Source organism: Arachis hypogaea, chromosome 8 (assembly GCF_003086295.3).
Source record: "Arachis hypogaea cultivar Tifrunner chromosome 8, arahy.Tifrunner.gnm2.J5K5, whole genome shotgun sequence".
Classification (NCBI taxonomy): domain Eukaryota; kingdom Viridiplantae; phylum Streptophyta; class Magnoliopsida; order Fabales; family Fabaceae; genus Arachis; species Arachis hypogaea.
In genome coordinates this window covers 5,296,501-5,312,082 of record NC_092043.1, presented here as the reverse complement: position 1 = coordinate 5,312,082, position 15,582 = coordinate 5,296,501, and the positions used below count along the sequence as shown (strand labels likewise).

Sequence of the window (15,582 nt, the reverse complement as noted above, 5' to 3'; positions counted from 1 at the left end):
TTTTTTAGTTAAATGAATATAAGTTCATCATTTTTAAGTAATTTTGTAGCATTATGTGTTTTTTATTTATTTATTTTTTGTTTAATTTTTTGTTTTTATTCTTGTTAAGAGAGTAAAATAAGAAGAAACTTGAGAAGATAAACCAGAAAAAAAAAAGATGAATAAAAAAAGAAGAAGAAGAAGATGCTGATGATGATAAAAAAAAGTAGTAGAAGATGAGGAGAAAGAGGAGGAAGAGTTTTAAATTATGTAGAACTTATTAGAATAAAAATACACCCAAAATTTTTAAAATACAGCCAAATATCTTTATATTACACTCAAATATATTCGTGTTACATTCAAATTTATTGCAAATACAGGAAAATATTTCTCTAATGTTACATTTTTTTCTTTAGAATTGACAAAGTGCAATAACTGATACAGTGCGTGAATATAAATTATTTATAAAGACTTGTATATAGAAAAAACATTTGTATGAGAGAATAATTTTTTTTAAATGATTTAACCAATTAAAAGACAGACCAGACATGCATACAAGGAAAATAAATAGAAAGTAATTTAATTTATGTAAGTGCAGATAAAGAAGATAAACATAGTAAATTTAGTTCTAAGAAGTAGCTTTGGCGAGAGAGATGAAGTTAACATCATAACCGAGTGCTGACTTTGTGGCTTCAACCTCAAAGGAATCATAACGGAGAAACATCTCGACCACAAGAAGCCTGGAAACCAACACCACAAAGTCTTTACCGGGACACTGCTTGTTCCTAACACTCGGAGACTCCGTCTCAGGCCCATTCGACCACAAAACATACTTCAGAAGCTTCTCACCTTCTTCACCCAAGAACCTATCCCCAACGAACTCCTCTGCTCTCTCAAATATCTTTGGATCCTTCGTCGCAAACGGTTGAAACCCGAACAGCATTTCCCCTTTCTTCACTTGGAAAGAGTTTTCATGGTTCTCTATAACCATGTCTTGCTTTGCCTTCGCGTACTGAAGCGGCACGGGAGGGTCGATGCGGAAAGTCTCGTACACCACTGACTTCATCAACAGCATTTCTTCCATTGTCGCTATCGTTACCTCTCCGCCGTTGGATTTCACGGCTGATCTTATCTCCTGAGCCAGCCGGGAATGGAGCTCTTTGTTCCCGGGGCCACCGATCCATTTCATCAACGCCGGGAAGAAGATCTTCACACCTCCGAAGGTGTTAAAGCAGGTGGCGAATAAGATGTTATGGCACGCTTCGTCCCTAGAGATGCCTTGGCGCTCGGCTTCTTCGAGGACGAAGCCCGCGCTGCCGTAGAAGAAATCATAGAGCCTCTTGTAATCGCTCTTGACGAAGATGGAGGGAAGACGGAACGTGTGAAGAATGGGATCTTCGATGAACTTGGGGAGGCCAAGGGAAAGCTCTGGGCTGAGATTGAACAGCACCCATTTCTGCACCAGGCTGGGACCGTCGCTTCCGAGGCTCGTGTCTTTGGGATCGGTGCCGTAAAAAGCGCGGCAAAGAAACGTAAACGCCGTTTGGTCGTTGCCGGAGAAACTTGCTTTGCCGTTCTTGGAAAGTTCTCTGTCCAGGGAATCAAAGAGATCAGTGTAGTTTGAATGGAACTGAGGGATGATGTTGTTGCTTCTGGACTTGAGGAGGAAGAAGATGAGGTGCTTGAGCTTCTCGTGCTTTGGTTCGGAAGGGTCGAGGTAGGAGAGGATGCGGTAGCCTCCAGTGAGATTGGTGGAGGGCATGTAAGTTCCGGTGAAGAGGTCCTTCTTCTCTACTTTGGTAAGGTCGAAGAGAACAGGGAAGCTTTTTCCGTCGAGGAGGACGATGACCTTTGGATCGGAGGCGACGAAGGGGCCAGGTGGCATGTTGGCGCGGAAGATGGTGGATTTGTACTTTTGTTGGCGGGACCTGAAGAACTCGTTACGGCCGCCGTCGCTGTAGAAGTACTCAAGGCGGTCCTTGATTGCTCCGAAGGATGGGAGGCCGTAGTCACCGGGAATTATACGAAGAGGAAGCTGCTGCTGCTGCTTTTTGGGTTCCGATGATGGAAATGAAAGCGATTCAGCTTCTGATGATAGTGCTTTCAGTGGAGCTGGCGAGATTGCCTTTGAGGATAATGAAGTGAATTTCACTTCCATTGTTAATTAAATACTATTTCACTCGATCGATGACTCTTGGTTTGGGTTTAGTAAATGAAGTGATGATGAATTTCAATGAAGCGATATATTTTTGGGAGGATGAAGTGATGAGTGCGTGCTAAAGTGGGGTTTATATATGTTGGAAAAATATGAGGTTTAGAGAATACGGTAGTAGAAGAATCAAAAATAATTTTTGATAAAATAACAAATTAGTCCCTGACCTTTTAATCCGCGGATATTTTCGTCTCTGACCATTGAAAAATACATTTAAATCCCTGACGTCTTTGAAAATCAGACGGATCAATCCCTCCGTCCATAACTCACCGCCAGAGCCGCCGGAAAAGGCTGATCTGGCTCTCCCTCTGCTTACCTGGCTCAACAGTGTTCTCACGTGGCACGTTAGTGGGATGGAACTTTTGAAAACGGGACACATAAGTCCCTCTCACTCAAAACGACGTCGTTTTGAGTGCTGCCCTAATCCTAAAATTTGTTTGTGTCGTTCCTCCAGGAACTCAACTTGCTCCGTCGATAGCCGCCGCTTCTTCTCCGCCGGCTGCGTCAAGTACTCCTCCATGCTCTCCTCCCCGTCCTCCTCATGTCCAGAAGAACTACCCATTTTTACACCCCTTCCCTCCTGGAACATCTTCGAAGCTCACCATGGATCGAGAACCTGATCAACTAACATGAACAATTGAACATAGCTCGTTTAAACAATTCAATTAATTGGATAATAAGATTGAACCAATCAAATTTTTGGTGAGTGCGCTTTTTTGATGAATATAAAAATATAATATTTTAAAAATTCTTGTTGTAATGGATTAAATAGCTAACTAGCTAACTTAGATTAATGATTCGATGTGACAAACTTTGATCACATCATCAGAGCCATTACAGAACAACAAGCAATAACAAGTATAAGGAAAAAAAAGAAGAAAAAGGGGTCAACGACGGGAAGAAAATTACGGATCGAGAAAAGGAAGTGATGAAGATAGAAAGAGGGACGGAGGAGGAAGCGGCTGGAAAGATTGGTTCTGATGAAGAAGAACATTGTTACTGTTGTTGGTGTTGGAGAAGGAAGAGCTGAAGAGCCTCCCACCGCCATGGGTGATGATGTGTGTTAAGGGATAAAAGAAAAAGGAATGGAAGATAGTGATGATATATTTCTCAAGGAGCCATGGAAATGAGAACTGAAGCAAAGGATCTAAGACTTATGGCGGAAGAAGCTTGTGATTATGAAATCTGAACAACTCTTCTTCTCACCACGAGCCACCACCATGAAGGAACGACCCAAACGAATTTTAGGATTAGGGCAGCACTCAAAACGACGTCGTTTTGAGTGAGAGGGACTTATGTGTCCCGTTTTCAAAAGATCCATCCCACTAGCGTGCCATGTGGGAACGCCGTTGAGTCAGATAAGCAGAAGGGGAGCCAGGTCAGCCTTTTCCGGCGGATCTGACGAAGGGTTATGGACGGAGGGATTGATCCGTCTGATTTTCAAAGATGTCAGGGATTTAAATGTATTTTTCAATGGTTAGGGACGAAAATATCCGCAGGTTAAAAGGTCAGGGACTAATTTGTCCTTTTCTCATAATTTTTTATCACGAGTGCTGGGAGGTAGTAACTTTTGTGATTTATAGCCACCAAGTAGTCATTAATGATGTATTTAATAGTGTGAGATTTTATCTAATGGTGTAGGATTACTTACTTTTCTTTTACTGATTACATGTTGACCAAAATTTAATAAAGTTGTTAACTCCTAAACTTTTTCATTTTTTATTGTGTAATTAAATAGCCACCACCAAGTAAAATTTATCAATTTAGTTGAATAAAATTTTTCACTATTAAATAATGGGTATACAATTAGTATTTCTTGTAGAATTAGAGTATCTCAACAACACAATATATCATCAAAATTCAAAGAATCAATATAAATTCTCTATAAAGTAATGAGTATTTTAAATTAGACAAAAAAAATACAACTAACAAGTTATATCTTAATATTCATTTATATACCATAAATAACATGCTAAAATTTTATAAAAAAAAGTAAAAAAAATAACTAATTTAATACGTACAAAATTAGACTACCCTATTTTTTTTTCTTCTTCTCCTTGATATCCATCATCTCTTTCATTCTTTGTGTTTATTTTCTTTCTTTTTTCAAAAGTGAAAACACTCTTTCTCTCATGTGATTTATAGTCACTTCTTTATTATTATTATTATTATTATTATTATTATTATTATTATTTTGTTTTAAACTGTGGGTCTCACTTAAGTTGGGAACCCACCAATAAATCTTTCTTTCACCGACTCCAGTAGAGATAATAGGCTGCTCTATTAAATCTGTCTTTTCTTTACAGGAATCAAATTTCATTGCAGGTAAACTCTTAGTCATCATATCTGAATCATTATCATCAATATGGATATTCTCAAGTACATATGACTTCATCTCAAGCGCTTGACGTATCCAATAATACTTCACCTCTATGTGTGATTCGATTTGGAATAAAACGTCGAATTCTTGTTGAGATGGATAACACTTTGGCTGTCACAAAATAATACAAATTTTTTGATTGGTTCCTAATTCCTGCAGAAATTTTTTCATCCACAAAAATTTCTTAGAAACTTCAACAACATCACTATATTCTGCTTCTGTAATAGATAAAGCAGCTCATTTCTAAAGTCGAGATTTCTACGACACAGTTCTCCTGTAAAAGTCATCATATAACCAGAAGTAAACTTTTTTGAATCAAGATCTCCAACTATATTTGTATTTGTGTAACTATTCAATACAGGTTTCTCACTCCCAAAGCATAGACAAACTCTGAAAGTACCATTAAGGTATCTGAGAATCTACTTTACTACTTGCCAATGTTCTTTGCCAGGACTAGAGAGAACCCAACTAACAACTGATGTGTGGAAAACGATCCAACACAAAACTCACTGGCAAGTGTACCGGGTCGCATCAAGTAATAATAACTCACATGAGTGAGGTCGATCCCACAGGGATTGAAGGATTGAGCAATTTTAGTTTAGTGGCTGATTTAGTCAAGCGAATCAAGTATTGGTTGAGTTATTTGTAATTTGCAGAAACTAGATTGCTTGAAATGTAAAGGGAGAGGGAAGAATTGCAGTAAATTAAAGAGCAAAGAAAGTAAAGAAGCTAAATCTTAAAGTGCAAGTAATATAAGGTGCAGAAACTTGAATTGCAAGAAATATAAATGACTGAAGCTTAAAGTGCAAGAAACGTAAATTGCTGGAATTATAAAAGGAATTGGGAATTGGGATTGCAGAATTTAAACAAGAACAAGTAAATTGCAATAAACAAAAGAGTAGAAGATGAATCAAATTAAAGTAGATCTCAAACAGAAGAGTAAAAATGCTTTGAGAATTTAAAAACAGAAAGTGACTAATGCTTAATTTGCAGTAATTTAAAAGAAGGTTGAAGATCTCAGAAGTGGAAGAGACTAGAAAACAAGTCTAGATCTCAAATCCTTCCTTGATCCAACAAGAACAATTACAAAAGAAATAAAGAAAAGTAAATTGCAGGAAGAATAGAAGATGAAGCAGTAAACGGAAAGTGAAATTCAATTATGTAGAGAAAGTAAACAAGAGATCTCAAGGTGAGATTGAAACAGAAGTTCTTCAATTCTCCACCCAAGATCCAAAGCAAGAAAAATAAAAAGTGCTCAAGCAAGAACAAGGAAGAAGAGAGATCAATTCTCCTTCCCAATTCTCTAAGATCTAAACTCAAAAGTAAAATCTCCCAAAATGAAAATGAAAGTTCAGAAAATTTTAAAGTGAGTCTAGAGGTAAAAGTAAAAGAAAAAATATTGAAGGTAAAGGTCCTAACTAAATCAAACTAGCCTATATTTATACACTTTCTATTCTTGGATTTTAGAATTTGGATAGGCTTTTAATTTGGTGAAGAAATGAATTAAGTTGGATTTTTAAGTGAATTTTCAGCCCAAGTGTTGCTCCCAAGAGGATGCTCTGCTCTTGTGGAGACCGGAGCATTGAAGCTTTGGGTGGGGATCCTTGTTGCGTGCCAAGGTTTGTAAGGCAACATGAGATTGCTCTGCTCTTGTAGAGAGCGGAACAGTGGTGCCTTGTATGGTGAATAAGGTTCCAAGTTCGAACCATGGTAGAGACATTTGGACCAATTTCTTTTGTGAAGCAAAGAGAGGTAATGCCTTGCTTTGAGTGGAAGGCCTCAAGTTCGAATCCTAGTGAAGCCATGTTAGCTTATTTTCCTTTCAAGTAGTGTAAGTAGCGCTCCTTGTTGTTTGAGTGAGGCTCCCACTTCGATCCCCAGTGAATGCATTTTGAGGAGCCAATTTTTCTTATGCCCATCAATATAAGGTAGCGCTCAGTTAAGTAAAACAATTGAGTGGCTTCCTCCTTCAATGTTGCGCCACACTCTTTTCTTCTTTTGCCACACTATTTTCTTTCTTGGGCCACACTTCTTAAGTTACGCTTTCTTCTCTTCTTCTTTTCTTCACCTACAATTAATCAAAACAACCAATCAAAGTATCACCAAATTCACAAGGTTCATAAATCATTCAAATATCAATTAATTTTAGCTTGAACCTCATGATTTAGCATCAATTAAAGGGTGGTTGATTGATTCAAATAAACCATGCAATTCCACTCTAAATTACTTACTTATAATGCAAGAAAGTGCATAAAAACTAGTGAAACAAGTGAAATTAGCTTGAAAAAATAGGCATATGATGACTTGTCATCAACAACTCCAACAGTATAAGCAATATCCAACCTGGTGTAAACTATAACATGCATCAAACTACCAACCACAGATGCATATGGAATCTTCTTTATTTTTTTTTCTTTCTTTCTCACTTGTAGAATATTACCGCAAACTCAACTTGAAATGACTAACAAGTAGAGTATTAACGAGTTTGAAATTACTCATACTAAACTTCTCTAAAACCTTCTCAATATACTTCTATTGTGACAACCACAGATTTTTAGTCTTCCTAAAACAAGTGATACTCATGCCAAGAATTTTTTTTCAAAACCCAAATCTTTCATAACAAAGAATTCGTTCAAGTTTTTCTTAAGACTTTCTTCTTAGTATCATTACCAATAATCAACATGTCATCAACAAAAAGTAAAAAAATTGTAAAGTCACCATTATAGAATTTTTTGACATGTATACAATGAATGATCAGAAAAGATCTTACTATATCCATAACCTTTCATAAAAAAAGCACACTTTGTGCACCGCTATCTTGGAGCTTGTTTCAGCTCATATAAGCTCTTCTTCAATTTTCATATAATATGCTACTTTTCTTTAACTTTGAAACCCTCTGGTTGTTCCAAATAATTTTTTTATCTATATCACTATGAAGGAATGTAGTCTTCATATCAAGTTGCTCAACCTCTATAATTGGTGCGCGAAATTGTGAACAATACTTTTCACAACTCTCATAATCCCCGGTCATGAACCCCAAAAACTTGGTGTTCAATACCATGGCATTAACACAACTTCGCACAACTAACCAGCAAGTGCACTGGGTCGTCCAAGTAATAAACCTTACGCGAGTAAGGGTCGATCCCACGGAGATTGTTAGTATGAAGCAAGCTATGGCCATCTTGTAGATCTTAGTCAGGCAAACTCAAATGGATATGGTGATGAACGCATAAAAACATAAAGATAAAGATAGAGATACTTATGTAATTCATTGGTAGGAACTTCAGATAAGCGCATGAAGATGCCTTCCCTTCCGTCTCTCTGCTTTCCTACTGTCTTCATCCATTCCTTCTTACTCTTTTCCATGGCAAGCTTATGCAAGGGTTTCACCGTTGTCAGTGGCTACCTCCCATCCTCTCAGTGAAAATGTTCCTATGCTCTGTCACAGCATGGCTAATCATCTGTCGGTTCTCGGTCAGGCCGGAATAGAATCCAGTGATTCTTTTGCGTCTGTCACTAACGCCCCGCCTGCTAGGAGTTTGAAGCACGTCACAGTCATTCAATCATTGAATCCTACTCAGAATACCACAGACAAGGTTAGACCTTCCGGATTCTCTTGAATGCCGCCATCAGTTCTAGCCTATACCACGAAGACTCTGATCTCACGGAATGGTTGGCTCGGTTGTCAGGCGAGCACTCGGTTGTCAGGCGATCAACCATGCATCGTGCAATCAGGAATCCAAGAGATATTCACCCAATCGAAGGTAGAACGGAGGTGGTTGTCAGTCACACGTTCATAGGTGAGAATGATGATGAGTGTCACGGATCATCACATTCATCAAGTTGAAGAACAAGTGATATCTTAGAACAAGAACAAGCGGAATTGAATAGAAGAACAATAGTAATTGCATTAATACTCGAGGTACAGCAGAGCTCCACACCTTAATCTATGGTGTGTAGAAACTCCACCGTTGAAAATACATAAGAACAAGAGTGATCATTGGCTTCGGTCCCAGAGAGGGAACCAGAAGAACCAAGATGAGAATACAATAGTAAAAGGTCCTACTTATAGAGAACTAGTAGCCTAAGGTTTACAGAAATGAGTAAATGACATAAAAATCCACTTCCGGGCCCACTTGGTGTGTGCTTGGGCTGAGCAATGAAACATTTTCGTGCAGAGACTTCTCTTGGAGTTAAACGCCAGCTTTTATGCCAGTTTGGGCGTTTAACTCCCATTTGGGTGCCAGTTCCGGCGTTTAACGCTGGAATTCCTGAGGGTGACTTTGAACGCCGGTTTGGGCCATCAAATCTTGGGCAAAGTATGGACTATCATATATTGCTGGAAAGCCCAGGATGTCTACTTTCCAACGCCATTGAGAGCGCGCCAATTGGGCTTCTGTAGCTCCAGAAAATCCACTTCGAGCGCAGGGAGGTCAGAATCCAACAGCATCTGCAGTCCTTTTTAGTCTCCGAATCAGATTTTTGCTCAGGTCCCTCAATTTCAGCCAGAAAATACCTGAAATCACAGAAAAACACACAAACTCATAGTAAAGTCCAGAAAAGTGAATTTTAACTAAAAACTAATAAAAATATACTAAAAACTAACTAGATCATACCAAAAACATACTAAAAACAATGCCAAAAAGCGTACAAATTATCCGCTCATCAATAATCAAGCTAGCCGTTAATCCAAGCACAACTCGAATAGAGGACATTTTCACTATTTGAGAGAAAATCTCTTCAAAATCAATACCTTTTTTCTGATCAAAGCCTTTCACAACCAACCGAGTTTTGTACCATAGCCATGAAACATTTTCATTTTCTTTCAATTTAAATATCCATTTATTTTTGAATGCTCTCTTATCCTTCGATAACTTCACCAATTCAAAAGTATGATTCTCATGCAAGAATTTCATTTCTTCTTTTATGGTCTTCAACCAATCTTTTTCATGCTCATCAGACATAGCTTCCTGGTAGCTCTCTAGCTCCCCAATCTCAGTGCTCATCACGTACTCATGAGCAGAATATCTCTGGGAAGGATAGTACTCTCTAGTAGATAATCTCAATTCAGGCTCAATTGATGGTTCAGGTGAAATTTCAACATATAGTGAAACTTCTACATCTGGCACCTCAGGTTGAGGTGTGGATTCATCATACAAATCATCACTATCATTATCAACTTGTACATCTCCTCCATCATCAAAAGGTATATTAAAAGGATTAAGTTTATCATTAGCAGAATATTTAACAGTTGATGCTGGCTTATTTATCTTTTCAAGGTCTTTATATATAGTTTGGTTTTCAAGAAAAATCACATATGTCCTTCCAATTATTTTTTGCTCACCAGTTCCCATAATCTGTAACCAAAGTCTTCGTGACCATAACTCATGAAGATACATTGTTTTGACTTCACATCATGCTTGAACCTTTTATCTCTTGGAATCTGTATAAAATCCTTACAGCCGAACACTCGCAAGTAGCTATAGGAGACATCTTTTTCTCCCTGACGAGCAAAAATTAAAGCTCACAGATACCGACAAGTGCACCAGATTATTCAAGTAATACGACGGTGAGTGGATATCATTTCCACAAGGGTTAATGGATTGAGGCAAGCAACGTCTAATTAAATATCTAATTAGATCAATCAAACCTTAGATTTTGGATTGTAGATCTTGAAGAAAAGAAGAATTAGAGAAGAGAATGCTTGAAATTGAGAGAAAATCAATATATGAGAATGTTGAAAGCTTTGGAGATGTTTGATTCTTGGACAAACAATTCTTATGCTTTCTTATTTAACTCATGCAAAAATCTTTTCACAGCAAATCATTTATAACTAAACCCTAATCCCTTGGAGATTTAGTTTCTCTAAAACCAATTAATCGTTAATCCTTTGGTCAACTAATCAAGAGAAGAGGTGAAGAACAATTTCAATTTTAATCTGCACGACCTTCAAGAGCTAACACTAGTCGAATTATATGTCACGTATTTGAACTAGATCTAGATAAGTGAAGATTATGGAATGAGTTTTAAGCTAATTTTGAAATTAATTTTTCCAAATATAAAATTATAATCTAAGACAGATTTAGAATATTTTTCAATAGTTCTAACCCCTTATTGATGAAGAACAAAACTCAATCTTAAAAAAATAAAGAAGCATGAATTAAAATAAAAAATATTTATATTATTAAACTTTAAACCAAACAGAACTCTTAACCTTCAATGGAGGAGGCCTGTTTAGTGACTCATGATAAAGAAAAAACTAATCTTAATAATGAGAGAGTGATCCTTCGATGGATGATTGATTCCCCTTTTGTGAACAAGGTTCACTTATTTATATCATAAGTTCTATCTAGAATTCAAATTCAAAACTAACCCTAATCTTATCTTTCGGAAGGATAAGATAGCTAACTAATTCAAATTCAAATCAAAATAATTCAAATCTAATTTAGAAACAAATTCTAACAACCAAATCTTTTTATTTTTAGAAGAAATTAATGATAACTAATCTTTTTGAATCTTGAATCTTCAATCTTCGGATGTGATTAAGGCTTCTAACAATTTGATAACTGAATTTGGGCCTTGTCTAGTGTTAAAGCATTGAATCCTGGGAGTTGAGGCTTGAGGCACACTGGGCTTGCATCCTTAAATTTGGGCGTAGGCCCAATTTACAGCTCCAAGGCTTGATGGATGCCAGTTTTAGAGTGAGAGACGCTGGACTTGTGGATCAGAAGCCGAGTGTGCATGCCATTCCATGAGGGGAAGGCCAGGCTTGTGGAAGGGGCTACCAGCGGTGTGTGTGCTTGGAGAGGAAGTGCCGGGTGTTCATGCTTGAAGGCTGGCATCCGGTTTGATGGCTTTTGGACACAATTGAATCGTCCTCTAATCGATTTTGTGTTTTCTTGCTAAAAAGACTTTAATCCTTGATTATTTTGAAATTAAAACACATGAAAATACAATAATATTAATACAACTTCAAATATTTAATAAGTTATGATATTCCACTAGAAAACATAAGAAATTTGATTAAAAATCTAAGAAAACTTAAGAAAATAATTGAAAAGGACCTAAAAACTACTTATGATGACGTGTCATCACAACATCAAACTTAAAACTTTGCTTGTCCTCAAACAAAAAGAAAAGTAAACAAAGTTTATCTTAAGTAAAAAGAATTGAAGAGTTTGCAACTTTAAATTTCAAAAAGTGGGATTTATGATAATCCTTGTGGTTACATTCGACTTCTCTTATTTTTGATGAATCTTGCATACTAAGATTTGAAAATTTCCAAAAACTTAGATTTGAATTGTATTTTGAGAATTCTTTTGGGCTTATATGGCTTGAAGGCAATTACTTCACATTTAATTCGGGGAAAGATCTTTGCGGTTTTGACTCAAAGTGTTTTGTCACAAGGTAGCTCTTAATGGGCTTTCAATTGATAATCCTGGGCCAGTTAGCCTAAGTTACCAAGTGATAAAGCACTCATTGGATCTAATTACCTAAGTCTCTCCTTGGCACAATCACACCACAAGCACATAATAAGGGTCTTGTTAATCTAGACATCGATATCTAGAGTCTCTTTAGATTTCTTAATGTTTTGTCTTAAGGTGACTTTTTAAGCGGGCTTTCAATCGATAATCCCGGTCTAGTTAGCCCAAGTTATCGGGTGATAAAGTACCCCTCGAATTTACTTGCCCAAGTCTTTCCTTGAAACGCAAACATCATAGGCACATAACTGAGCCCTAATCATTGGAGCTCAGAGCTTTATAACTTTTGATTTTTTTTATCTTTCTAGACTTTTCTTTTTTTCCCTCTTTTTTCATTGCTCCAAGGAATTGATGGTCAAATCCTCTCATTGCTTTTTCAAATTTCTATTTTTGAAAATTTTCCTTCCATTTCTATAAGATTCAAATATCTCAAGTTCATCAAATGTAACCACATATTCTTAAGCACCACCACTTTTATTTTAAATTTATTATTCAATTCTTTTTATTAAAATATCTTCCATTACAAAGAAATTACCCGAGAAGCAAGCATTATAAGTTCAAGCACTCAAACAAAGGAAGAGAAAAAATAAAGAAAACATAAACAAAAGATCATATGCACGCAAAAAGAAAGAAAATAAAGAAAAACAAAAACGAAAAACAAGAACAAAGGGAAAAAGAAATAACTAACCACTAGAGGGAATTCATCTTACCCAATCTTCATTGCTTTCTTTATCCGTATTCTTCATTATCCAGAGGCTTATAGTGTTACCAACACCAAACTTAAGGGCTTACACTAAACTTAGAGTTTAACAAAGCTTTAGAAATAAGTGTAAGTTATATTAAAGAAGCATACGTGCATGAAAAAGAAAGGAATAAGATAAACCCTAATCAATGTGGCTTTAAGAAAGGAGGGGTGCCTTTGAATACGCCTGGCTTCAATTCGGGATGCCAGGCATTGATGAACTTTTTACCCTATGGGCCTTGACCTAGCTGGATGCCAGGCTTCTAGGGAGACACGCCGGTGTGTGGCCTTCCCTTGGCTTATGGATGTTGGGCGTCCTTTTTGAACATTTGGCGTTGAACTCCCTTTTTTTTTAAAAGTGCGAAGGTAAAAGTAAAAATGCATGCAGAAGAAGGAATAAAGAAGAAGAAAAAGTTTAACTATGGAATGAAAAGAAAAAAGAAAGAGAAAGAGAAAGAGAACTAACCATAGTTGGGTTGCCTCCCAACAAGTGCTTCTTTAACGTCGCTAGCTTGACGTTAAGTCTGCTAGGTTGGAGCTTGGGGTGCCTCATAGCACCTTCCAATGCCATCTTCCATTAAACATTCATTGTCCAGCTCCTCTTTTGTTTCAAAATCTGTGTGATACAAAGGATCTTCAAGGGTTCTTTCGTCCACAATTTCTTGAACTAAGGTGTCAATCAAGTCAATTCTCATGCAATCCTCTGTTTTGATCGGGTGTTGCATGGCTTTGAAGACTTTAAAAACCATTTGTTCTTCATGCACCCTTAGTGTTAGCTCTCCTTTATGGACGTCAATGAGTACCTGTCCAGTGGCTAAGAATATCTTCCTAGGATGATGGAGGTATCTTCATCTTCCTCCATGTCAAAAATTATAAAGTCAACAGGAAAGATAAACCTTCCGACCTTAACCAATGTGTTTTTCACTATCCCATGTGGAAACTTCATTGATCGGTCAGCTAGTTACAATGAGCTTCTGGTTAGTTTCACCTCCTCAATTCGTAGTCTCTTCACCATAAACAGAGACATCAGATTGATGCTAGCTCCTAAGTCACAAAGACCCTTGCCAATGGTGATATCACCAATAGTGCAAGGAATTTGGAAACTACCGGGATCTTTTAATTTTTGTGGTAAGTTCTTTTGAATGATGGCACTGTATTCCTTGGTGAAAATTACCTTCTCATCTTCTTTGAGTGATCTTTCCTTTGACAATAACTCCTTTATGAACTTGTCATAGAGAGACATTTGTTCAAGGGCTTCAACAAAAGAAATGTTGATTTGTAGCTTCTTGAATACCTCTAAGAACTTTGAAAAGTTCTTCTCTTAATCTTGCTTCTGGTGCTTTTGAGGGTATGGAATTCTTGATTTATATGTTTTCACTTTTTCCTTCTTAAGTTCTACTAGTGCATGAGCTTTCTCTAGATTCTCCTCCCTTTTTTCTTGTTGCGGGTCTTCGATTTTCTTTTCATCCTCCATGGAAAGCTCCTTGTTAATCATTGTTCCAATCCTTAGAGAGATGACCTTACATTCTTCCTTGGGACTTGGTACAGTGTCACTAGGAAAGAACCTGGTAGGACTTTCTACCAATTGCTTAGCCATTTGTCCTAATTGCAATTTGCTTCTTGATTTTTGAAATTTGCTCTTACTTCTTGTATAAAGTCTTGGGTTTATTGCAGAAAGGTGGCATTGGTCGTGAGCTCAGGAGATGATAATTTTTTATGGTTGGCTTGTTGATATGGATTGTTGGAATTCCTTTGTCTTTGATTACCCCAACCAAAATTGAGATTGTTCCTCTAGCCTGGATTATAAGTTTTTGAAAATATATCATTTTTTGGCCTTAAAGAATGTCCCATGAAGTTCACTTGCTCAGTGGATGAATGGCCTCCTGTATATACGTCAGACCTTTCACTTGGATGTTTTCCTCCACACAGATCACAAGAAGCTTGACTTCTAAAGGATGCTACCTGCTTATGCTCCAGTTGTTTTGCGAGTGAGGCTATCGCTTGGACATCATTTCATTTTGTTCTAGAAGTGTGTCTATAGTGTCTAGTGCCATCACCTTTTTTTTTTCCCTTTCGAATGAATACATTAAATTATTGGCCACCACTGTCTCTATCAATTCTAATGCTTCTTCAGGTGTCTTTCTGTGTAAGGAACCTCCAACTGATAATTCAATCATCGTGCTTGAGACTTGAGAGATGTATGGTGTGGACATCTTCTAAGCATCTCTTTGTACCTTTTTCAAATTTTTATAGAGCAATTCTCCCTCTTTTGGGAGAATGAGTTGATGTCATTTCTCAATCGGGCCAGCTTTTGGAGTGGTAAGTATTTAGTTAGAAATTTCTTAACTAGATCCTCCCACGAAGTGATGCTGTCTAAGGGTTGAGTTTGGAGCCATTATGTGGCTATATCTCTCAAAGAGAATGGGAATAGCCTCAACCAGATGGCTTCGGAGCTAACTCCATTACTCTTCACAGTGTCACATAGATGGAAAAAATTAGCTATGTGGATGTTCGGATCTTCTTGAGGGCTACCTCCAAATTGGTATCGCTATACCAAATGGATTAGTAAATACTTTAGTTCAAAGTTATTTGCTTGAACCATGGGTCTCATTATTCTATCTCCACAGCTTTCGGAGGTAGGTATGTTATATTCTCCAAGGGTCTTTCTTGCATTATTTTGATCTTCTGCTATTCTCTCTTCTTCTTTTCTCCTGGCGCTTGCTTTCTTTCTTAATTGAAACAGTTTTAGCTCCATTTCGAGATCGAACTGGAGAGATGCAGGGTTTTC

The 15,582-nt window shown here is 37.2% G+C and overlaps 1 protein-coding gene across 1 annotated transcript; it reads right to left on the bottom strand.

Moving 5' to 3' along the window:
- Positions 1–282: 282 nt before the first annotated feature.
- On the bottom strand, positions 283–3,069 carry LOC112705782 (allene oxide synthase). The gene has a single exon (XM_025756749.3). It carries the CDS (start codon positions 2,135–2,137, stop codon positions 608–610), a length of 1,530 nt encoding a protein of 509 aa, XP_025612534.1. The 5' UTR covers positions 2,138–3,069; the 3' UTR covers positions 283–607.
- Between the last annotated feature and the right edge of the window lie 12,513 nt (positions 3,070–15,582).